A 24,476-nucleotide genomic window follows, 5' to 3' on the forward strand; every position below is an offset into this window, starting at 1 on the left:
GCAGGGTGTCTGGTCCCTTCTTCTATGTTGGAAGTGCATGACCCTGCCCCTCAAGAAAGGGAGGTCTGTCACCAGGAGATGAACTCTTCAGGGTGGCCCGCTAAGAGTTGATTGATGTACATTTCGAAGACAGTGAACTTTTAAAATTCAACTCAGTGTGGTCTAGGAACTCACAGATGTTCCCCAAATCCGCAGGCCCATTAAAACTGTTCTCATCCATCACCCGATCAGGTTTTAACCCCTCCCGCCATTTCTTTTCTCCCTCCCTTAGAACTAAAATTGTCACGAGAATTCTGTGCAAAAGTTGGGCAAAAAAGTTCGTGTAAACTAGAAAGGGAGCAGCAGAATTTTTAAACAATTATTACATCCACTGCCTATTTTTCTTTACTTCTGGGCACACTTGAGTTTTCCCCAGACTTTCCCTCTCTTTTCCTTTATTTTAGCAACTCAGAGTCTTCATCATGGATTGTTTATTATTTAATGATTACAGTATGCAAATGCTCGCTACACAACAAATCTCTGTCCTGATTAGTAGATGACATGTTTAGTCACTAGAAAACTGCATTATCTTTTTCTTTATCTCCTCAGTTCTGTTATATAATCAATCGGTAGTATTTATTGAGTGCTTACCACGTGCAGGGCACTGTACTGAATGCTTGGGAGAGTACAATAGAGCAGATTTGGTAGATACACTCCCTGCCCACAGTGAGCTGCCATTTTAGCATTACTGCCTTCGAATTGTAACAGCAGAGGGGATGCATTTTTTTAAAAATCTCTCCCTTTCACTTTTCCTCACTTCTCTAGACTATATGCTATCCGGTGATTGCCACCTTTTGAAATTAAAAACTAATGTTTGACATTGAATCACCTTCTGAGACGTAATACGCACAGCCCCTTAGTTAAAAGAAGTTGGCCAGTGCTGATTTTTGACGGTCATTTTTCTTGCTTAGGCCCCTTTTGCAGTGAGGAGACCGAGGGACCAAGTCCAAAGAAATGTTTTCCACCCTGAAGAGGCCTAATTTTTTACTAGATGGGGTTCGTAATAGTTTTGATTCCTGGCCCGGGGCTTAGTGGCATGTCCCGACGGGTTCCTGGGACTGTGGGTTAAAAAGCTACGAATCCGAAACCAGTAACGGGAATCGTAGGACTGACGACCCTTCTTCGAGCAGTTGCGGGCGTAGCATCATCCGGCGTTCTGTGGGAAATATTTTTGTTTGTTTCTCTCTCTTCTGCACGTAGGTATAGGAGGCATCGCCAGCATGCCGTCTCTCACAGCTGTTGCCCCAGTGCCAATGCCATCCATTCCAGTAGTCGGAATGTCCCCGCCTCTAGTATCTTCCGTCCCTTCAGCAGCAGCGCCTTCCCTGGCTAACGGCACGTCTTCGGTCATACAGCCTCTGCCTGCTTTTGCTCATCCCGGTACGCGACCCATTGAACCCGCAGCTTAGCCTCTCGACGGACCGTTTCAAATCTGCCTTTTGCTTCCCTATCTTTTCTCCCGGGCCCTCAATGCTAGTCGTATGGGGTTGGACTTCATTTGGGTCCAGGGAAGCAGGAATTAAAGCATCTAGCGGGGACGGCAACTGTAAGACCACACTCTTAGCTCGATGAGAGACCCGAGTCGAAACCCGATTCCAACAAGTCTCTTGAAAACATTAAACAAACCACCCTCAGTTTAGCAGGTTGCTGGTTTCAGAAGAGGTGGTGGAGGGATGGCTTTGGAAGCGAGGCTGAACCGCTTCACGGAGGCTGCCGTTCACATCCTGCCGCCCGGGCGGTAGATCGGTATTCCCTACATCGCATGCTTCTCCTGGTCCGAGAGCGGGCTGCCGTTACACAGTCCCTGAGCCGGTAGTGGGAACTAAAACGCACACCCTGTCCACATTTCCAACCGTGATGCTAAGTCACAACGAAGAAGATGAGAATTCCTATTCCTGTCATGTGTACATTTGCCCGCTCACTGAGATGACTTGGCTCTTACACATCCACGTCAGGTTCATCAAGCAACCGTCAAAACAGTATAAATCGAGCACACAGGATATAGCTTTTGATTCAGCTGCCTTTTTGAACCCTACCAGATGCTTACCTGCGGGTTAATTAAACAGTGTGAAATATGCCTCACTTAAAATTGGAATGCAAAATAGCCAGAGGGGTGAGGGAGGTGATTTTTCATTGTTTTTTGGTTTTTTTTTAGAATGAGACAAGCTCATTTGACATTTTGGTTCAAAGGTGAAGAGAGGGAGAAGAGAAATGGGGAATGGTCTATTATTTTTCCCTCATAATGTGGGTTGGATAAGGAACTCTGCTTTGAATTTTTGGAGCAGAGATGGATTGATAGAAGGTTTGTAACAGTGCATACTTAAAATCAATGAACACTGTATTTCACTCCTTGCAGCCACATTGCCAAAGAGTTCTTCTTTTAGTAGATCTGGTCAAGGGTCTCAGTTAAACGCTAAACTACAGAAGGCACAATCGTTTGATGTGGCCAGGTAAGTTGGTTTTTTTGAATCCGTTCAAGCCTTTCATTAGTATTTCTCGCGTCGGGTGAAAGCCAAGTTTGTAACAGACCTTTGTTATTGTGTAGTTACTGGTTACTCCAGTGTTTCTGTAATTAAAAGTCATTATTGCATTCAGTACGTGCTGGGCAATGGTGTTAATTATTCTAGGATTTCTCCTGAAAATTAGAATGCTCTAGGACTGATAAGTTATTGCTGGGCTTACAAATTTGCCCCCTTCACATCTGCTCAAAAAGCTATTCCCAAGAAGGTCAAGTTTTATATTTAAAGCTTCCATTCTCTGAACTGTAAAAGAATTTCAGAGAGCAAAGTAGAATTTAAGACGTGGGAAAGGAAATTATCTAATTGAGGCTATTAGTCATTTGAAATTTAGGAATATAGGATTACAGGGGTACTTTGTGTGCGAGAGAGAGGTAGTGGTGAGGGGGATGTTTAGTTTGTATTCCAACTGATTTGTTTTTACTGAATTTAATTCTGAGATGCTCTTAAGGGATTGGGTGGGTGTAGACAGTATGCAATGGGGATGTGCCCTTCTTCCCTTCTCCCTCTCCACCGTTCAAAGTGGGGATTCCTTTTTTTTTAAAAAAAGGTTGCGTTGCTTTAATTACTGTCATTGCAATGAATTTGGGACAGCTGACTTCCAAGTCTCATTTTTGAATTGGACACATTAAGTTCCCAACAAAGATTTGTAACGTAACTAGTAATATGGGTATTAAAAAAATGCAGCGGCATTTGTTAGGTCTGGAAAGGCACGTGGCCTGTTTCATGCGTAACACCCTTCATATGCTGTTGAAAGATAATTGGGTTCTTGATAAACAGGCATGGGTTAGAACAAATTTAAAGCTCATTTAAAATGAAGGAGTTGATGCAGTGGATTTCACAGCAGGCCTCTCTGTTGTAAGTTTGCTTTTTAATTAAAACTTCTAAAAGTAATAAAGACAAATGACTTCTTATGATAATTTGAAAGTAATTATTTTAAAGATAGGACTGTGGCCCTTAGAAAAAAATGTACAGAACTTTAAAGTCCTTCAGTATAGGGACTTGTATATGAGATCTATCTGTTTGCAGGTAGTTTGAATAGATTTTTTTTGTTGGTGGTGGGGTTTTTAATGGTATTTGCTAAGCGCTTACCGCGTGTCAAACACTGCTCTGAGCTCTGGGGTAGATACAAGTAAATTAGGTCAGACACAGTCCCTGTCTCGCAAGGAGCTCACAGTTGAAGTAGGAGGGAGAACAGGTATCCCCATTTTACGGTTGAGCACACTGAGGCACAGAGAAGGTAAGTGACTTGCCCAAGGTCACAAAGCAGACGAGTGGCAGATCCGGATTAGAACCCAGGTCCTTTGGACTCCCAGCCCCATGCTGTATCCACAAGGCCCCTTTGCTTCCGTGACATTGCCTGGCCCTTTTCAATTGCTTCTAGAATATTCATTCCAATTACATAAAGGTTTTTTTGGCATACATAGTCGTATGCATAGAGAACACGTATTCCCCCCTTCTAGACCGCGAGCCTGCTGTCGGGTAGGGAATTATACTTTCCAAGCACTTAGCACAGGGCTCTGCACACAGTAAGCACTCAATAAATGCGATTGAATGAATGAATTAGGCTGTAAGACTAAGATTACCTTCGTTTTAACTTTTTCAGAAGAGGGGAGAGTAGTCATTTACGGAATGTGGGTCGATTTTAATTATTTTTTTTTTGATGACCTCCAGTTATATTCTTCGGAATGTAACACTGTAACTATTCTCAGATCAGATGGCTGTTGAGATGCCCCAACTCGATGGCTCCTGTCCAGTCCGTAAGAGAGAATTGCCAATGTCAAACCCTTTGTTCTAATTGGGCATTTACATGGGCCAAGAAGACCCTTAATTGACTTTAGGAGTTTATTTCTTAAGGTCTGAGAGGAGACGAATTTTTCAGCATTGGGCCATGATCAATGAGTGGTATTTTTTGAGCACTTACTGTGTTTAGGGCACTGTACTAAACACTTGGGAGAGCATAACAATCAACAGACACATTCCCTGCCCACAGTGAGCTTACGATCTAGAGAAGGAATGACCGCATGTCCAGAACCCTGGATTTTTGGCTCTTTTTTGACATACTGATTTGCTGGGATGCCTCAGCAAGGCTATTCAAGCCATCGTTTTCCGTATCAGGGAATTCTTCCTTTGAATGCAATGAAAATAATTTTGAATTTGGGTTTTATGTCAGTTTCACCCTAATGAACACTGTTCTCTCTTCGGTCAGTGAAAAGTACTGAAAGGCAAACGCTCTCAGCGGTGGTTATCTGCATAGCTGCTAGTCTCCCCCTCCCCGCACCAACTTGGGCTAGAAAGATAAATGTTGCAGACTCGGAAATATGTCTGCCCAGTGAGGAGAATTCTTTCAACCTTTTAAGTAGCTGTGGGTAAATGATTCATCTGAGGTTGTAACAAAGCTCAAGTAATAACTGGAGACCCTTATGGGAACTTGAAGTGAGAGAAGCAGCGTGGCTCAATGGAAAGAGCACGGGCTTTGGAGTCAGAGGTCATGAGTTCGAATCCCAGCTCTGCCACTTGTCTGCTGTGTGACCTTGGGCAAGTCACTTCACTTCTCTTTGCCTCAGTTACCTCATCTGTAAAATGGGGGTGAAGACTGTGAGCCCTGCGTGGGACAACCTGATTCCCCTGTGTCTACCCCAGCGCTTAGAACAGTGCTCTGCACATAGTAAGCGCTTAACAAATACCAACATTATAATCCCAGCTCTGCCACTTGTCTGCTTTGTGACCTTGGGCAAGTCACTTCCCTCCTCTGGGCCTCAGCTACCTCACCTGTAAAATGGAGATTAAGATAACGGGCCCTGTGTTGGGCAGGGACTGTGTCCGATCGGATCAATTTGTATCAACCCCAGCCCTTTTTACATAGTAAGCGCTTAACTAATAGCCTTCAAAAAAAGTCTGAAGTAGGGCAGGAAAACAATCATTTGAGTTAACTTTACGTCAAAAACGTAGGGTCCTCTCCCTGTCTCTGTATTTTTTTGTAAAGGAATAACGTGATTAACTCTTGATTCTCTTTTCCCGACTCTCCTCTAGTGTACCTCCCGCTGCGGAATGGGCTGTCCCTCAGTCATCTCGGTTGAAGTATAGGCAGCTGTTCAATAGCCATGACAAAACGATGAGCGGCCACCTCACAGGTATCCAGACGAAATTAAGCAATGAAGTAGACTCTGGGGTACATAGTATCCATTCTGGATCTAAAAGTTCCCAAATTTTAACAAGCCAAAAAACTTCAAATCGTGTATTAAGTTGCTTTTTCGTGGGTAGAATTGGTTTTTTTCTTTAAGCATTTTTCTCCCCCTTCCCGTTTTTTCCCCCATCCACTGGAAAAAAATGTACATAATTCCCCCTGCTAAATTTCTGCTCTCCATCTTATGCTTAGGAAGACTGGATTCTGTAGGAGAAATGTTCTTAAATGGGGGATGGACAAATAAGGGCGATGCCTAGTAGAAACACCTTTGAAAGGTAGATGGGTGTCAGTTATAAAAAATGAAAAGCTTTTCATAGAAAGAAAAACAAGTTGATGATAATATCGGGGGGAATGTCATTAAAAAAAGAACAGCAGGATTAAGTACGTGAACTGTTTTCAGATACAAAAGAAGCTGAGTAAGGGTTCATGCTCATCCCTAGAAAATTTTTCTAAATCATTTTTCCAATGAGAGAAGCAGATTCGATCCACTTTAGGTGCTCTCAGAATGACAGAACTGTCATTAACTCTCACTTTTGACGTTAATTTATTGGTTATTAAGATGTGCATGTGAGTATGCTTACCTAGAAGCACCCGTTTATTCCCTGTCATGGCTCACTTTAGTCTTTCCACTGTCTTCTCTTTCATCCTCAAGTGGTCTTTGCCTTAATCAAGGCCATTTCCTTGAATTGGTGTATCCTAACTACATGAGAAACCCGCTTTTTTTCTGAGATTGCGAACAGGGAAAAGAGTTGTCGATAAGTTGTTGTAGTTAGAGTCAGCAAAAAGGGCTAAAATATTGGTAACTTTAAGAACCAACTCCCCACCGCCTTTTGAGAAACAATCACACACTCAGCCTGTTAACTCATCTGCCCAGCCCATGCCTTATTGTTTAGTTTAAAGCTTGGAAATGCTTTGATATTTAGAGTTAATCTCGGTGCGGTTTTATTATGCAAGCTAAAACTCAGGAGTCAGTCCCACTTGAATTTGTGCCTTTGGGAGGGCAGTTATGAAAAATTCAGTGTTTGTTTACCAACAGTCAGACATTATCAAACTGAACCTTGTTCAAATATGCTTTGACATTTTAATGTAATTAGTCATTTGCTAGTCCAGTTGAATAAGCTGATTTCCTTCTCACCTTTTATTATATTTACCCGTACATTTTCTGCAAATAATGTTGCTCATAAATTGAGCCCTTATTATTTTTTGATTCAGCAGGGCAGATCTAGGTGTCTTTCGAATTCAAAGACTCCTCCGATGGGGAAGTTCACCAGTGCATGTGTGTGTGACTAAAAAAGCCCATTTTGGGAATCCTCAGTCCTGGCCGTATTGGGCACGTGAAGAGGTTGTCCCATGTTGTATTGAATTTTTGTGGCTCCTGGTGGTCTTTTTTCTTTTGCCCCTTGTCTCTATTTCCCTACAGACTTCTTCTTCAAAGAGAGCTACTCCCTTCTTGAAAGCTGCTCTAGCCTCACCCACTGACCCCCAGTTTTGAACTGGATTGCTGCACTGTCTGAGGCTTCATTTCCTCAGCCCTCCTTGCTTTTGGCTTCCCAATTTCAGCTCTCTTTTTAGCCGCTGTTTGGGCATGCCGCTGTCGCTCATTCTGCTCACGTCATACTCATGTTAGGGTGAGCATAGCTCTGCAGCTGGGAGACTGACTCCGATCCAGAACTCCCTCATTGGCGATTGTCATCTTGCCATCTGATATCGAGTGTGGCCCGTAAATGATGGTGGCGGAACTTCGTACGGTTCAGGTCTCACAGCCGTCGAGATAGTTGGGCAACGGGTCGGCCTGGTAGGCCTGTAGTTTGGTTTGGAGCTTGAAATCAGGTTTGCCGTCCCCCTCTGTTGGACAGTCTCCCATAGGTTGTGCTGGCCTTCTTGATTTCTGTTGTTGTTATATTGAAAAAAAAACACAAAAAAAGGAAAACAAAGCAAGAGGACGTAGGATGGGTCGATTCGTAAACGTGTCTGTGTGCACATGTATGGTATAAAACAAGTTTTTGTCCTTTTGGTAGGGTGGCTGGAGCAGCATACAGCCAACTGATTTTTTCAGGGGCTGATTATCCAGTCGGTAGATTAGCCATATGATCCTCGTTATCCCAGGTTGCCTCCAGTTGCCTGCTTTTTTTCTTTTTTTTTTTTTTTTTTTTTACCATTTCCCTCTCATTCACATCCGCAGACAGTTAAGGTGCACTTGGAACTAGGCCCAGCAAGGGTTACAAAAAAGGATTAAGATTTCACTCTTGCTCTTTCGGATCTTTCCATTGGCAGCTCAAGTCGGGACAGAGCAAATACCTACTTGTAAATAACCATTCATTCTCCAGAAAAGGATATACTGTTCAAAAATCAGAAACACCTAAGAGATCCTAGAGAACACACGTGACAAAGGAACAAATGGGAATAGTTCGATAGACAAGGATTGAGGATTACAGAGTGACCGGAGCGGTGTGCCGAATCTGGGGTGGTTTTACAGAGGAGCGATCCTAGATTGTGAGTCAAGCAAATGACAGGAGGTGAAACTCAAATGTTGACAGCTAAAATAAAAGATTTGGTGGGAGTGAGGAAGCAGATGAGACCATTGGCCAGAAAAAGGTGTTTGTATTATTAGGTGGATACTTCTGTTATCTAGACCAACCTTTGTCCCACCTTGCTACCATGGTCATTAAGAGTTGGCTACATATGAAGCAGGCACTCTGAGAGAAGTGGTTATATTGTGCAGCCCTAACTAGTAAAGCTCATATGTCTGTTTTCCCCGGTGCCCTGATGCTTCTTCTGTAAAATGGGGATGAAGACTGTGAGCCCTACGTGGGACAACCTGATTGCCTTGTATCTACCCCAGCGCTTAGAACGGTGCTTGGCACACAGTAAGCGCTTAACAAATGCTAACATTATTATTGTTATTATCATTCTACTAAGCACCGTTGGCAGCTCTCAATTTCCAAATAAAGTGGGCTCCTTTCCACTTGCTTAGTTATAGGCAGGCCCCAGCATAAACTGGACCAACAATCCCATTCCATGTAGCGTGTTGAATTCTGATTCTTTCTTAGCGCCGACCGGGATTTGCCAACTCATCTTTTTAACCTCCTTCTGGTTTCTGTCAGGTCCCCAAGCAAGAACTATCCTTATGCAATCAAGTTTACCCCAGGCTCAGCTGGCTACGATATGGTAAAGAACGGACATTCCCTAAACTTCAAAAAAAATTGAAAATTGTCTTTATTTTTTTGGCTCTTTACGGTATTCCTGAGTATATTGAATTAATTTCTGAGTTTGAGTAGTGATGCGGGTGTGTGCCGGGCACTGAATTTCCAGCTCACTGTCACTGGTTCCCTTAGAAAAACCCTGCTGTTCTGTTGGGCCATGAAGGTGGCTTCACCTGGCAGTGTTTATTGAGAACAAAACAGTGGTCTTAGAGTATGTGCTAGGTGAGACAAGCCGGGAGTGCGATTTTATCGACGCCAAGCTATTCAACATTTACTCCCTGGGGTGGAGGGGCAATGTTCCCAACTGCAGGTGCCTGCGGTTGCCTTAAAACAGCAGGTGGCTCTGGGCATCGTAGAGACCAAAAGGAACTTGATAAAACCCTAGCAAGTGGGTTTAATGTACCTTTTCCCCCACCTCACAGACTTCCAGTGATTTGGCTCAGATCCCCCAGAACAATCCCCGACAGATTGTTCCACGTAGGTGTTCGTGGTGGCCATTTGGCCCGGGTGGAAAGAAAAACAAAACAAAAAAAAGTCTTTATCCGCCAGTAATCACACAAACCCTGACGTTTCGGTAAAAATAAACTGTTTTATTAAATAGGAATCTTTCGGACATCGATCAAGATGGAAAACTCACAGCAGAAGAATTTATCCTGGCTATGCACTTAATCGACGTGGCCATGTCTGGCCAACCCCTGCCTCCAGTATTGCCTCCAGAGTATATTCCACCTTCATTTAGGTAAGTGAGATGTCGCTCTTGTTCTGTTTCGGGCCTTCAAACCAGAGTCAGTTGAAAATCAACTTCTGACTGTATTTCCTCTTAGAAAGTAAATGCAAATCTTGGCCAAGTCCCAAGCTTTTCGCACTGAACCTCATTGATTGTTTCTAGAATCCATTTTCCCTGATTCTAGAAATACAGCGGTTGGGGGACTAGTAAGAAACCGAAAGAAAAGTACGGCGAGGTTCCCTTGGTAAATGTCTGAAAATAGATATATTGCCGGACTGTTCCATTCTTCAGATCTGACTCTGCTGACCTCCCGCTCCAACCCACATCAGCCAACGTGTACACTCCTTGGATCTCTTTAACAGTGCTGCAACACTTCTGATCTCCCCAACTCCATTCCCTACATCTCCAGTTCTGCCCTTCAGGCCTGCCATTTTACCCCCATCTCTTCCCTTTCCCCAAATCGTCTTCTCAATCAGTAGTGTTTACCGTGTCTTGTGTGAGAGCTGTTCTCTGCATCTACTGAGACCTCTGGTCTCTGGACCCCTAGCTCAAAATATCATTCCTCCCCTTGCCCTCTCGGCAAACCTTCCTAACTCCCTTATCCCTTGGCCGCTTTCATCCTATCACCCCTACAGTTCACTCCCTCCACTTCTTCCTGCGCACGTTGGAGCCGTCTTGATGGAAATCCCAAAGCCAGGAAAGCCGTGCTGACCCTTGATGCTAAAGTTTGGCCCTCTCCTGCTTCATCTCCACCCTTTCATCTGCATTCCTGGCCTATGGCCCCACCAACAATTCCAGATCCTTAAGCTCTTCTTGAACCTCTGGTACCCCCACTTTCTTCCTTTCTAGTGCTCACTACTTTCTGATAAAATAGAGACTGTCAGACTCGAACTTTCCCAGGTGCCAACTTTGCTTTCTCTATTCAACCCCTCATCACCTCCCAACCAGATGACTGTAACAGAATATTTCTCGGTCCCCTGGTCTCAAGCCACTCCCCTCTTCATTTGCTAGAGGTCATACGTCATTCAGAATACATCTTTTCCTTCTTCCCAAACCCCCAATAGCTCCTGATTTCATCTCACAAAAAAAAAACAAAAACACCTCACTTGACTTGAAAGCTTTCCATCAGCTGTTTCCCCACTTAGCTACATGTCGGTCTCATCTTCCACCTCACTCGGACTCAGATTCTGCGCTGCCAGTCAATACCTTACTTATAATCATGCCATTTAATACCGATGGTATTCGTTAAGCTCTTACTATGTGCTGCGGTAGATGTAGGCTAATCAGGTTGGACACAGTCCGTGTCCCACATGGAGCTCAGAATCCTAATCGCCATTTTACAGATGAGGTAACTGCAGCACCGAGAAGTGAAGGAGCTTGCCCAGGGTGTCAGCTGACAAGTGGGGGAGCTGGGACTAGAACCCAGGTTCTTCTGTCTCCCAGGCCTGTGGTCTCTCCGATAACCCACACTGCTTCTCTAGTAATCGATTTGTCAAGTTGTACTATGGGCTCGGTGCTGGAATATATAGGTTGTTCGATTAGACCCGGTCATCCCCTGTGTCCCGCGCATTGCTCAAGCCTTTCCCCATTGACGGAGCAACCTTCCATTTCAAATCTGCTCAGTTTATCCCCCGGCTGACTGGGTGACAAAAACGTGGTTTCTGTAATGGTCTCATTCTTTTCATACCTGCAGGAGAGTTCGCTCTGGCAGTGGCCTTTCCGTTATGAGTTCAGGGTCTGTGGATCAGAGGTTACCAGAGGAACCAGCATTAGAAGAAGAGCAGCAGCAGCTGGAAAAGAAATTGCCAGGTGAGCGGCACATGATTTCAAAACTGCTTGGTATTCTCCATGATGCTGTATTCTACATTACCTTATGTTTTCTAAGAATCTGTATTTTGAGTGCGGGGAGAAGCCACAAACTGAATTTTGGGATTCTTTTGTTGTGCTGACTGAGAGTAGACCAGAAGAGGGCTTATTTCTTACGCTGTAGGGGCAAGGGAGAACAGAAGATATTAAGGTGGGACATGAATGTAGTCTAGAAATACAGCCATATTATTTAGCTTTGATTTGTATCTTTTAGTGTTCTTCTCTTCATGTAGGTCACTCAGTAGAATCCACTGAGCATTTACTGGGTTGCAGATGACTGAAATGCCTCAGAAAGAATGAATCCAATAAATGCTAGGATTTGAAAATAAATAGGTGTTTGTAACTAATGCTGCGTAATTATGTGGCCTCGTGTTTATGAAAAACGAAGCCTAGCTATCAATCATTGGTATCGATTGAGCGCTCGTTGTGGGCTGAGCACTGTAGAAGCACTTGGGAAAGTTCAATACAATTAAATTGGTAGGCACGGTACCTGCCCATGAGGAGCATTTAGTCTATGGGGAAATGCAGATCAGAACACATCTGCAACTTCTGCAATTGATGACTAGTTTACAACCCAGTTTTTAAAAATGCTAATATCGCTGAATCCTTACTGATGAATTGGCAGTAGTATAAGGAACACTTCCTTTACAGATCTTCCTTTTTGCTCACTTAGTTGGTCTGAGATGTGAAACTCCCTCTGAGCATTTGGCCTCATCAAATACCTAAAACAACGTGTTGCCTGTTCAAAGTGAATTACATTCCTTGAGACTAGAGTCAGTAGCAGTTGGAGAGAATGTGATTTTTTTAATCCATTTATTCCATTAATATTTGCTTCCCATCTGTGGGTTATATATTCTTTCTCTGGGAACAAAGCATTAAGGTTCAACATGATCTGGTATTGAACTAATCATATTTGTTGAACACTTAGTGTATGCAGAGCACTGTTACTAATTACATGGAATAGTACAATACGATAGAGTCGGTAGACATGATCCCTGTCCACAGAGGCCTTACAGTCTACAGGGAGTATTGTTTCTAGCCAGTGACAAGTTTTGAGGCTTAAATCTCTAACTTCAGCAACCCATCTCTAACTCCAGAGCATTAGAGTGTGCCACTTAAGTAGTAGATTTTCATGCTTAGGTTTTCAGGTCTCACGGTATCCTTGCCATCTGTAAGGACACCCCACAAAAGCAATTTCTCACTGGGATTTGCTCTAATAGTTTCCAACGTTTTTGTAAGAGATCCCAGGGTGAAAGCAGGGGAGTCTGAGATTGCCCTGTCAGCTGGAGAGGGATTATTTTTTAAAGGTATTTGTTACAGTTTCATGCGTCCGCTATCCCTAATTTGTTTTAACGTCTGTCTCCCCTTATAGGCGGTAAGCTCCCTTACAGTTTCAAACGTCCCCTATCCCTAATTTGTTTTAACGTCTGTCTCCCCTTATAGACGGTAAGCTCCTTTTCATTTGATCGCATTTACTGAGCGCTTACTGTGTGCAGAGCACTGCCCTAAGCATAGAGATTGCATCAGCGCCTTAGAACAGTGCTCGGCGCACAGTAAGTGCTTAACAAATGCTATCATTATTATTATTACCATCTACCAACTCTATTGTATTGGACTCCCCCAAGCACTTAGTGCCGTGGTCTGCACACAGTAGACGCTCAAGAAATACCAGTGATGGATCAGCAGCCAAGGTGATAGCTTAATGGTCGTGCATCGGCCTTTAGCATCCCTACCGAGTTACCTCCGTTCAGTGTCCAGTGACCTATTTAATAGTTTATGGAGTTGTGCATTTCTACTTTTTAAATCTGAGCAAGGCAGAATGAATGTTCACCATCCCCATTCTGTTGCCTTGAAGTGACATTTGAAGATAAAAAACGGGAGAACTTCGAACGGGGTAACCTGGAGCTGGAAAAGAGACGACAGGCCCTTCTGGAGCAGCAGCGGAAAGAGCAGGAGCGGCTGGCTCAGTTGGAGAGGGCCGAGCAAGAAAGGAAAGAACGAGAGCGCCAGGAGCAGGAGCGGAAACGCCAACTGGAGCTGGAAAAGCAACTGGAAAAGCAGCGCGAACTGGAGCGCCAGAGGGAAGAGGAGAGGAGGAAAGAAATCGAAAGACGCGAGGTAAATAACTAGAAGGAGGTTGTCCCCTTTGGAGCTCACAGTCTCAATCTCCATTTTACAGATGAGGTAACTGAGGCCCAGAGAGTAATGTAATAACGATAATGATGGTATTTGTTAAGTGCTTACTATGTGCGAAGCACTGTTCTAAGCGCCGGGGTGGAGACAAGATACTCAGGTTGTCCCCCGTGGGGCTCACAGTCTTAATCCCCATTTTACCGATGAGGTCACTGGGGCCCAGGGAAGTGAAGTGACTTGCCCAGGGTCACACAGCAGACAAGCGGTAGAGGCAGGATTAGAACCTACAACCTTCTGACTCCCGGGCTCTTGTTCCGTCCACTGTGCCACGCTGGTACTGCCACACTGCTTCTTCCACGCTCCTTCAGCCGGGGGCACGAAGAGAAAAACAATAGAGGGTCCAAGGCAAGGCTTGAAATGTACCAGAGTGTTGTGGACCCCACAGGTCCATCACCTCTGTGTGTGGTTTATTGCGATAAACATTGGTGTGGAGTTAATCCTGTCGATTCTCAACGGATTCAAGTATCAGTCTGAGGGGTGATGAGATTCCGACAGTATTTTCCTACAGTGCTCTGCACACAGTAAGCGTCCAATACATATGATTGAATGAAATCAATCAACCGTTGGTATTCAGTGGGTGCTTACTCTGTGCAGAACACTGTACTAAGCACTTGGGAGAGTACGATATAATAGAGTTCATGGACGTGTCCCCCATCCACAGGGAACCTGTAGTTTAAGGGGGGGAAAAGCTGACGTTAATATGAGTCATATTAATACGAGTAAATTAGGGATAGGTATGTAAATGCTGTGGGGGTGAGCATCCCTGGGAACATATTTCCATCTGAGTTAAAAGGTCTTGTCCAACTGTGAGAAGGGAATCAGTGCAGTGAAATGGCTTCATGGGTAACAAATCTATTTTTCACACAATAGGCTGCAAAGAGAGAACTTGAAAGGCAACGCCAACTAGAGTGGGAACGAAATCGGCGGCAAGAACTCCTGAATCAAAGAAACAAAGAACAAGAAGATATAGTTGTCCTGAAGGCAAAGAAAAAGACTTTAGAATTTGAGTTGGAAGCTCTAGTAAGTAAAAAATAAAGTCGATGTTGTCCCAGAACATTAACAATTAGTAAAATAATTCTTATATCCAAATCGAACCCGACTTGGTTATTTTAGAGAGGACAAAAACCATAGCAAGAAAGGGCCGGTCTCCATCTTTCCTTGGTCATATCATCCCATCGCCCTTACTCTGCATGTGTATAGCTGATTATTCCATTTTTGTGTTCATTTTTTATTTCATTTTCATCAGTTACAGCTATTATTTATTCCTGCTCCCGTTTTCTACTTTTACAGTGTGCTCCCAAGCATGAATATAATGTTCTGCCCACGTTGTGCACCTGATAAGTATCGATGATGAGAAAATCGGGGCACATTCCAAAAGCTCCGAGTTTCCATATTAAAGTTGATGACAGCGTGGCTTTTAGAGATCTAGAGGGCTTCTGCTCACCTATCATAGTAATTCCAATGTCTTGCTCTTTCATTTGAAGAACGATAAAAAGCACCAACTAGAAGGAAAACTTCAGGATATCAGATGTCGATTATCCACACAAAGACAAGAAATCGAGAGCACCAACAAATCTAGAGAGCTGAGAATTGCAGAAATCACCCATTTGCAGCAGCAATTACAGGTGAGAGCGATGACCTTCTCTGAGCTTTAAAATGCCCTTGCCTTCGCCATGGTCTGGGCTGTCTCATCACTAAATCTTTTCATGGCATCATTCCAGCCTTTCCAGCAGTCTCTGCTGTCAACCCATCCCCCGCCAAGGCGTTAGAAGCACCGTGGGGTATCCGGGGACAAGGCATGGAACTGCCAAATGAGGCCCTTCTGGGGCTGCGGGTCTCAGAGGGGACCCTTCCTCTCCTCGCCCATGTTCCAGCCCCCAGTCTTCCCTACCCCCCGCCCGCCCCACCTCTAATGGTTTGGCACAGCAGTGTCAAAAACCTCAATAGGTAGGATTTGCTGACTTCAAACGCTTCTGCGTTAAGGGGAATTCTCATTCAAAAATGGTAAAGAGTGTTTATACAGATGGACCTCCCCCCGCATTGTCTCAGTCGGCATTATTTGACAGTTTTCTTAGCGTCCCTGTGCACGTTTTCACTGAAGTATCTGAGAGAGCTCGAGAGCTCCATTTCTGTGTGCTTCTGGTCACAGCCATGTGGGTACTTGGTTTGTCTCACAGACAGCGTCTCACGAGCGAGGCGTTTCTCGTTTCTCACAGGACTCACTTGGGACTATATCCGTATATTGTAGGGAACGAGAGAATTGTTTCCCCTTTTAGTTTAGCAAGGCTAAATGCATTCAAGCTTTCGTAGTTACGTGGACAGTGGCAGAGCTAGACGCCCCAGCCCCCCAGTAGATCAACAAAATTGGCCAAGGAAGAAACTCTAGGAATTTTAGCTTCTGAGAATCTACTTTCACTCATCACAAATAGTTCCAGTTATCAGGGAGCTGCAGTCGAACGAACCTGCTTATTTTGGGTGACTGTATACGTGAAATGGATTTCCCCTTTTTATTAAATGGCCTCTTATTAAATGGGTCAAATGGAGATTGGGCGTTGAAATAGAGCCTCTCAGTTTCTCCGCCTGAAAAGGACTCCGATGGTCCTAAGGTGATTTCACCTCATAGTGTGTGAGTATCTCCAAGGACAGCTCTGGTACGTTTCTTTACTTCTGCTAAATTATTCAAGGTTTAATAGTCAGTCAATCAGTGGCATTTATTGAATGCCTGCTGGGTGCAGATCACTGAATTAAATGCTGAGGAGCATACAAAAATACCACAGGGTTGACAGACACATTCCTCGCAGATAAGGATTTTATAGTCTAGAAGAAGAGGCTGACATTAATATAAACTATGAATATAATTCTTCTGGATCCGGGAGAAGCAGCGCGGCCTTGTGGCTAGAGCAGGGCCCGGGAGGCAGGAGGACCTGGGTTCTAATCGTGCCTCTGTCACTCGCCTGCCCTTTGACACTGGGCATGTGACTTCACTTCTCTGTGCCTCGGTCATCTCATCTGTAATATGGAGATTAAGATTTTGAGCCCTAGGTGGGACGTGAACTGTGTATCTACCCCAGTGCTTAGAACGGTGCCTGGTACACAGTGAGCTCTTAACAACTACTGTAAGAAAAAGAAAATTATGTACCTAAGTGCTGTAGGGCTGAGGTTGGAGTGAATATCAAATGCTTAAATGTTACCAATCCAAATACAGAGGCGACACAGAAAGTAAAGGGAGTGGGGGGAAAGAGGGCTTAATCTGGGAAGGCCCTCTGGAGGTGATGTGACTTTAATATTTAATATTGTTAAACATATGAGATTAAGTTGCTTATCAGTAGCTTTCCTATCCACTGGTCACCAGAATTATGTTACTCGAAGTATATTTATTGTAGAGCCGAGTCTACTTTTCTTGGAAAAATATCACATTTTTCTTGGATCGTTTTTCTCAAGATCAGTAGCCTGGAGGGTTTAGGGCTAGGTGCCATTTCAGTCAGGGCAGCTGAAGTTTTCTGACGAATGATAGATTGTAACTTCCTGTTCAGAGATGAGATTGCTTACTAAGGTCTGGTCTTGAACTTTGAATGGAGGTCAGAGGACGAGATAGCAATCTGCTGTGCTCAGCTAAAGAAGTAAAAACAGATTTAGGCCCTTCCAGACCCATGTAGACTCCTTGCTGTGTTTGATGAAATGATGAAGAGTAACAATTAGTATTTTAGGGATTATTAGGAAAAAACTTTTAAGGCAGTTTGGATCGGGTACAGTGGTTTTTGGTTGCTTGGTTTTAGTTCTGCTGTTAAATGGGACCCATATTTACTTATCCTATTTATAGTTTTAAAAGGCACTTTGGGGATAATAGAATTAATCAGTTCCAAAGTGAATACCGCAGAGGCGGGGATCGTGTTCACCGGCTCAAGTATCGTACTCTGCCAGGCCCTTAGTAGAGTTCTCTGCTCGCAGTAAATGCTCAACGGCGCTCAACCGTTGATTGATTCGTTTAAGAAAGATTGAGTTTGTCTCGAATGAGTGCTGTTTAAACTGGCATCCCGAAGACTTCACACAGTCAGTGTTTGAATTGCGTTGACCAGTTGGGCTTTTATTTCTGCCGTCACTTCCTGCAGCTCTTTGAGTTCATTTTTTGGTCCAATATGGACCGCCTTTAAAGTCATCAGAAACAAACACAGCACGTGGGAAGTTACAGCTGCCTCAACCGTATTCCAATATAATGCAACCGGCTCTTTGGAGTTAACTTTCTGGCAAAAAGCAGGACCCCCCTTTGATCGGAGATGAATACAGTTTCTGCTGCGAGGGCTGACCCCAGAAAGTAACGAGGTGATATCTGTTGGAGGAAACGAGGTCAGTAGGAAAGACTTGGAGGAAAGATAATAACTTTGTATTCGTTAAGCGCTTATGTGTTATGCCCTGTACTAAGCGCCGGGGTGGATACGAGCAACTCGGGTTGGACACCATGTGTTCCTTGAAATTTGCTCCTGCCTGTTGTCATTTTACTTATTGCATTCTCTCTTCCCCGACCCCAGGAGTCTCAGCAGATGCTCGGAAGGTTGATACCAGAAAAGCAGTTACTCAATGACCAGTTAAAGCAAGTTCAGCAGAACAGTTTGCACAGTAGGTATTTTCTTTTTGAAGTTTACGTTCTCGTGGGGCTGTCTGATTTTTTTTTCTTTCCCCCACCTGTGTATCCTTTCCCAGCCTTTAATTTGGTACTCCGCACACAGTAAGCACTTAGTGAATATTACTGCTACTTCTAAAGGTGAAAGGGAAACATTAAGGGCTGATTTTGCCTATCATAGTAAAGGCTATTCACATCACCACAATATGCTCTTTCAAACAGGAGATTCACTTCTCACCCTGAAGAGAGCTTTAGAAGCAAAAGAAGTAGCCCGTCAGCAGCTTCGAGACCAGCTGGATGAAGTTGAGAAAGAAACCAGATCCAAGTTGCAGGAGATTGATATTTTCAACAATCAGCTGAAGGTAACTGTTGGGTTTGGGTGTGTCCATAATGTGTTCCTTTTTTACTTCTCTCCCTGGTCCAGATGACTGGGTGGTATTTTAATCCCAGACAGAAAAATGTATTGATGTGGTGATCTGTCCACATTTTAAAAGGCCAAATTGTTTCTCCAAGGGGTCTGTAAATTCCAAACTGTATTCCTCTCCATTTTTATTGAAAAAGAGAGAGAGAGAGACAACGTGAAGGACAACAGGAAGATAAAGCCAAATTGGGAAGCGGGTTCGGATGTCGTGTGCCAGTAATCCGAACCAAATTATCTTTCTCTCATGCACACGCACATGGGCTTGCAGACTTAACTTCCTCCCCTTGTCAAGTAGATTGACTCCACATCTGGAAAATTGGACTGCTCCAAGTTCATATCTTTTTTTTTCTTCCCCTTCCAAGAATTTGTTTGCATTTCTAGAAAAATAATTTTTCCGACACCTCACCATGTCATGCTCATTCCTGATGTAGTTCCGTTCCTTGGAATTTTCATTTTGTCCTTCGGTGTATTTGTTGTTCCGTCTCGGTTGTCGGAATGGTGTAGTTTGACGTATTTTAACCCAGGGAGAATTGGAGAAGGCACAAAAGCTGACAGAGGAGAAGAGTCTAAGCTTTGCATGGATTAGCCAATGACCCTCTCTGAATTTTGACTTTCTCTTAATCCTTTAGCTATTAACTGGCTTTTTATTACTAAGAATTTGAAAGCACAATTTCGCTTTACAGAGAGAATGGAAATACTGAACTTGATTACCCTCAACTTGATCTCGATTACTTACTTTACCATACTTCATTCATGGCGGTAATCAGGAAGACCATTTTTATGCAAACATTTTTTTTTTTCCTGATGGGACGGTCCACAAAGCAGCAGGCCTTCATTCTTTTATAAAGATAGGAATCAGTGGGCTAGGATGCTGTTCGTTAATGCCCTTGGGGTATCTTTTTCCAAAGTGCAAAAAACTAGAATGCAGAGCTCAAGTTTTGATGTCCTTTATGTTTTGAATTTCTAGTCCAAACTCTTGTCCGATGATCTAAGTCGAAGGTCTTGGCTCAGTCCTCTGGGAACAATAAGCCACAATGCAGGTCACACACTTCCTGACTTGGGAATTCTTCAGCAAGAAGACCGAAAGAGGAATACTAGCCAGCTTTGCTCAGTTCATTGCCGCTTGTGTACTTAGAAAGATTTATACACACACACATACACAGGTGTCTCTATATGTTTACAGCAGACAATATGCATGGGTTGAAGTGTTTGGCTATACAGCTGAAATTCCTATACCTCTCTTGAAACCTTGACAACATAGTACAGCATGATCTCCCTAAGTCCTTTTATTGCCAGAGTTATTTTGCTGCTCTTTCTCTAAGAGTTGAAGAGAAGATTTTCAATATGATCTTGAAATATGAATTGATAAGGCCAGGCAGCAGTCCGGCTCTCCCGCTGACCTTGCCGATACCAGTTTTTCTGGCCGCTTTGCTCAGGAAACTGGAAGGTCCGAGTTTGGGAAAGGAGGCCTCAAGTGGAATTGCATAACCCATCCCCAGCACGGGCCCAGGGTGAAATCTTGCTTTTTGTCCAAGGAGAAACTTAAAAAGCGTCAGCCAGGCGTATTTATTAAGCACGTACTATGTAAAGAACACTCTACTAAGCATTTGGGAGAGGACAATTCAGCGGAGTTGGTAGGCACGTTTCTCTGCCCACAAAGAGTTTACAGTGTAGAGTCACTCTGAGACATTCCAACTATACATGTAAAACAAATCCTCTTAAATTTGGGGAGATATTCCTTGAAGGAAAAATGCCTCTTTTGGGAATAGAACCTCCACAACACGCAGACACTCTGAATATATGTGTTTTCCCTCAGATATTACAAATAATACAGACTTTGAATTCGAGTATTGGCAGGTTTCAAATAGCATCAGTGACTTAAACTCATTGAGCAGTGGAACTGCAGCTTGTTGGCTACTGATGGCAATAGTTATTTTTACGTGCCTAACTGAGCACGCTGATATTTAAAACCTAGCAACCTCAGCCCTTGAATTCCCAGCAGCGGAAAGCAAGAGGCACCAAAGTAAATTGTACGGAGAAGCTTCGCCAAGCAGGCCCCGTGTAATGGACCAGTTGCCGGAAGAGGCTGGGTGGCATCGTGGATGTGTGTGAAAATCGTAGAGTCGCCGTCGGTCTCCGTCTAGTCGTGGCATCCCGGGCAACTCTGAGCGGGAATGACTGTTTTACATTTGAGCGTTGCTTTCTTCCGGTCAGTGGCCGTGGAAGAAGTGATGTGACAGTCTCCTGGGCTGTGTCACCCGCTTAGGCTGTTTTCTCCAGGTTTCCGGGCACTATACAGGCGACGCACCTCTGTCTCCGACTAAAAACGTTGTACCACCTCCAGCTTTGTGCTTCGCTTCCCCCCCGTAACCAATGTGTGTGGTGTTGAAGTTAGGATTTAATAGTAATTATAAATATGGTATCCGTTAAGCACTTACTATGTGGCAAGGACCGTTCTAAGTGCTGGCATAAATAGTTCATCAGGTCAGACACAGTCTCTGTCCCATGTGGGGCTCAAGCTCTTAATCCCCATTTTAAAGATGAGGGAACTGAGGCACGAGAAGTCAAGTGACTTGCCCAGGGTCATACAGCGGATGAGTGACAGAGCCGGGATTAGAACCCAGGCCCTTCTGACTCCCTGGCCTGCGCTCTATCCACTAAACCATGCAGCTTCGAACAAGAAGCGCTGAGTCTTCTTTCAAAAACTAGTTGTTACTCCAGGTTCCTATCAAGAAGCATGATTCAGTCTGCCCTGTGACCTAGCTGTGTATGTGGTGGTGTAAATCCTCTGAATAACAAGATGGACAAGGCATCATGCCGGGGTTTCCCCTCTCTGCAGAACCTGTCAGACAACGGAGCTGCCCGCTGGGCTACCGGGAACAGAAATAGCTAAGTGACCACACTTAGTATAATTGAATTTGAACAGTTGTGTCATTTTTTGTAATACCTGAAATAGTGTGATAGGCAGGTCACTGTGGTAACGTGATTTGGGCTGGGTTTCATTTTCTGAGTAATTCCCATTTGCCCCGATTCACTGAAAATGCCCAAGCGTCTCTTCCCCGCGTGTTGGTGATGAGAGCCCCGGCTTCTTAAAGGCCAGTCTTGTGGGTTAGCAAGAGGCCCCCAAAACTCTTTGAATCCTGACTCCGACACTTGCCTTCCATGTGACCTTGGGCAAGTGACTTGACTTCTAGTGCCTGATTTCTAATCTGTAAAATGAAAAAACTTGTTTTCCTCCCCTCTGAGACTGGGATCTCGGTGTGGAACAGGGCCTGCGATTGATCAGATTATCTTCTCCACCACTTAGCATTGTACTGAATCAATTCCATCATGAATATTACTGAGCGGTTAATGATTCCTGCCTTGGAACTTCTAAGAAAGCAAAAAGACTGTATGAAATATGGATAATCTGGATACCTCTTCTGATCTTTGAGTGCCGTTTGGGGCAGGGACAGGGTCCAACCCGATTTGCTTGTATCCTCCCCAGCATTTGCCACACTGTTTAGAAAGCTCTTAACAAATACCACGATTATTATTATTTAATACACCTTCTCTGCCTGAGCACTAATCTGAACATTAGCCTTAGTGACTAGCCTTGTTCAAGTGTTTCTGAACAAACTATGGAGTACAAGAATCTGGGGTGTTGCCAAATTTTTCAGGAGGAATAAATCAGACTGTCTCGGATTTTCTCGTTGAATATCTTAATGCTCTGGAAATGCTGTGATGTCTGTTTGGTAGGGAGGAAGGAAAGGATATTATTGGGTTTGTAGGGGAAAATTGATTTTTCTCTATTAATTCAGGAGTCAAATGTAATTCAATTGCCAATGCTTGTTCCATTGTGAATGATGCAATAGAATGCCTTTTAGATGAAATGCTTCCAGTCGAGCCATCTAAGTAGCTTATTGGTTATAGAAATATTAATGCTTTTATTCTCTTGGCATCCTGGAAAGAAACAGTGCCTATTTCATGGTTCCTCTTCATCAAATACAGTGACAAAAGGGAGTTAAGCACAGCCAAAATCTCCCCTGAAGGGTGTGTCTGAATGATACAGTCTCTGAGGTTGAATAATGTGTTTTGTTAGGGAAGCAATCGGAAGACAGAGCCCAATTTATGACTTGGTTTGCCCAGAGGACTACATAGCACCTTCCTGAAATGGAACTTAGAAAGTCAGGAAAACCTATACTGAGGACAGCATCATTATTAGCCATCTTTCTGGCCTAGAAGTGAGTGGTATGCATCTATATAGTAGGTTAGGGGGAAAAATACCCTTAATTTCCCCTTCAGCAATGTCATCTTTGTGCATCAATCAGTGGTAATTGTTGAATGCATCTTATGTGCGGAACACTGTACTAAGCACTGGGGAGAGTAGAATACAACACGTTCCCTGCCCGTAAGGAGCTTACAATCATGAGGAGGAGTGTGACTTAATGGAAAGAGCCCAGGCTTGGGCTTCAGATGTCATGGGTTCTGATCCCCGCTCCACCACTTATCCGCTGTGTGACTCTGGGCAAGTCACTTCAGTTCTCCATACCTCAGTGACCTCATCTGGAAAATGGGGATTAAGGCTTTGAGCCCCATGTGGGACAACCCGATAACCTTGTATCTACCCCAGTGCTTAGAACAGTGCTTGGCACTTAGTAAGCGCTTCACAAATACCATCATTATTATTATTACCATCATGAAAGGCAACTCGTGATACTGGGTAGAAAAGAATTAAATTCCCAGAGAGAGCTTGACAGATGAGGTAGGTCTGGTTCTAAAGAATCTCCCATTCATTATGGCATTTTTCTATTTTTTTTATTTTTACAAAGAGTAATGATTCAGAGGATCTATTCTGGCAAGATACTCATTGCTTTAACGGGCTGGGAAATGTGACTGTGATGTGGATCAGCATGTTGAGAAGCTGACACAGTGTGATGAAACTTGCTACTTGTTACTGTCACCGATTCTAGTTTGTTTGGGCTTTTTTTTCCTTCTGGTTAACAGAAGGGTTTAATGTCACTAAATTTGTTCAGTGGTTCTTGGACTTCCACCAGATGCCGAAAACGAGAGAACTGTCGGTGAGAAGAACGCTATTGAAACACCGTACAATGTGATCGAACCTGTCACTGAACCAGAATAGAAAATGAGGGAGAAATTTAAGACGGGCTACGTTTTACCTTTTTAAATTGATAGGATCAAGAAAATGTAGTTCACGTGGAAGGATAATAGGCCATATGCCTTCCTTCAGACTGCTGATAGGCCTTTCAGGGTTACTTTGTTGTGGCCAGATAATGACGGTCATTAAAATTCCATTTTTAACCCACAACCTCTTGTTACACGCCTAACTTGATTTACTTTAAAGCTAGCCGAAGGAACGAAAACCACACACTGGTGTTTATTTTGACGTCTGCCTTATGTAAGTCTTAAATCCCAGCGCGGCACAGAAAAGGAACGTGAAGTTGGCACCAAGACGGAATGCCGGAAAACTTTTTCTTCTTCCCGTGACTTCCGCAGTCTCTCATATCCATGAAAATAGCACTTAGTGCTTCAGTTCTCGTAGCCCAGTGGTAGTGACAGATCCATCTTAAAACCGCAGCGGATTGTGTTCGCTAATGTTTGGTGCCAGAAAATTTAACCTGAAGATTATAAATGTTTTCAGTGAAAAAGAACAAATGAACTAGACCTGTCATTTAAAAGGCTATGTCAGCACAAGATGCTCTGGAT

At 43.8% G+C, this 24,476-nt stretch overlaps 1 protein-coding gene across 6 annotated transcripts in view; it reads left to right on the forward strand.

Moving 5' to 3' along the window:
• The window catches only part of ITSN1 (intersectin 1), a 133,549-nt gene that overhangs the window by 48,501 nt on the left and 60,572 nt on the right, over positions 1 to 24,476 (forward strand). For 5 of the 6 annotated variants that reach the window (XM_029082331.2, XM_029082335.2, XM_029082337.2 and 2 more), the window contains exons 6-16: positions 1,240 to 1,419; positions 2,396 to 2,489; positions 5,589 to 5,689; positions 8,847 to 8,910; positions 9,547 to 9,684; positions 11,366 to 11,481; positions 13,394 to 13,656; positions 14,602 to 14,751; positions 15,216 to 15,356; positions 18,258 to 18,345; positions 18,572 to 18,711. In XM_029082331.2, coding sequence (XP_028938164.1) covers positions 1,240 to 1,419; positions 2,396 to 2,489; positions 5,589 to 5,689; positions 8,847 to 8,910; positions 9,547 to 9,684; positions 11,366 to 11,481; positions 13,394 to 13,656; positions 14,602 to 14,751; positions 15,216 to 15,356; positions 18,258 to 18,345; positions 18,572 to 18,711 — 1,475 coding nt within the window. The remainder of the gene's footprint in view (positions 1 to 1,239; positions 1,420 to 2,395; positions 2,490 to 5,588; positions 5,690 to 8,846; positions 8,911 to 9,546; positions 9,685 to 11,365; positions 11,482 to 13,393; positions 13,657 to 14,601; positions 14,752 to 15,215; positions 15,357 to 18,257; positions 18,346 to 18,571; positions 18,712 to 24,476) is intronic. The other variant, XM_029082336.2, reaches the window with a different exon arrangement.

Source organism: Ornithorhynchus anatinus, chromosome 17, assembly GCF_004115215.2.
Source record: "Ornithorhynchus anatinus isolate Pmale09 chromosome 17, mOrnAna1.pri.v4, whole genome shotgun sequence".
In the NCBI taxonomy this organism is placed as follows: Eukaryota; Metazoa; Chordata; class Mammalia; order Monotremata; family Ornithorhynchidae; genus Ornithorhynchus; species Ornithorhynchus anatinus.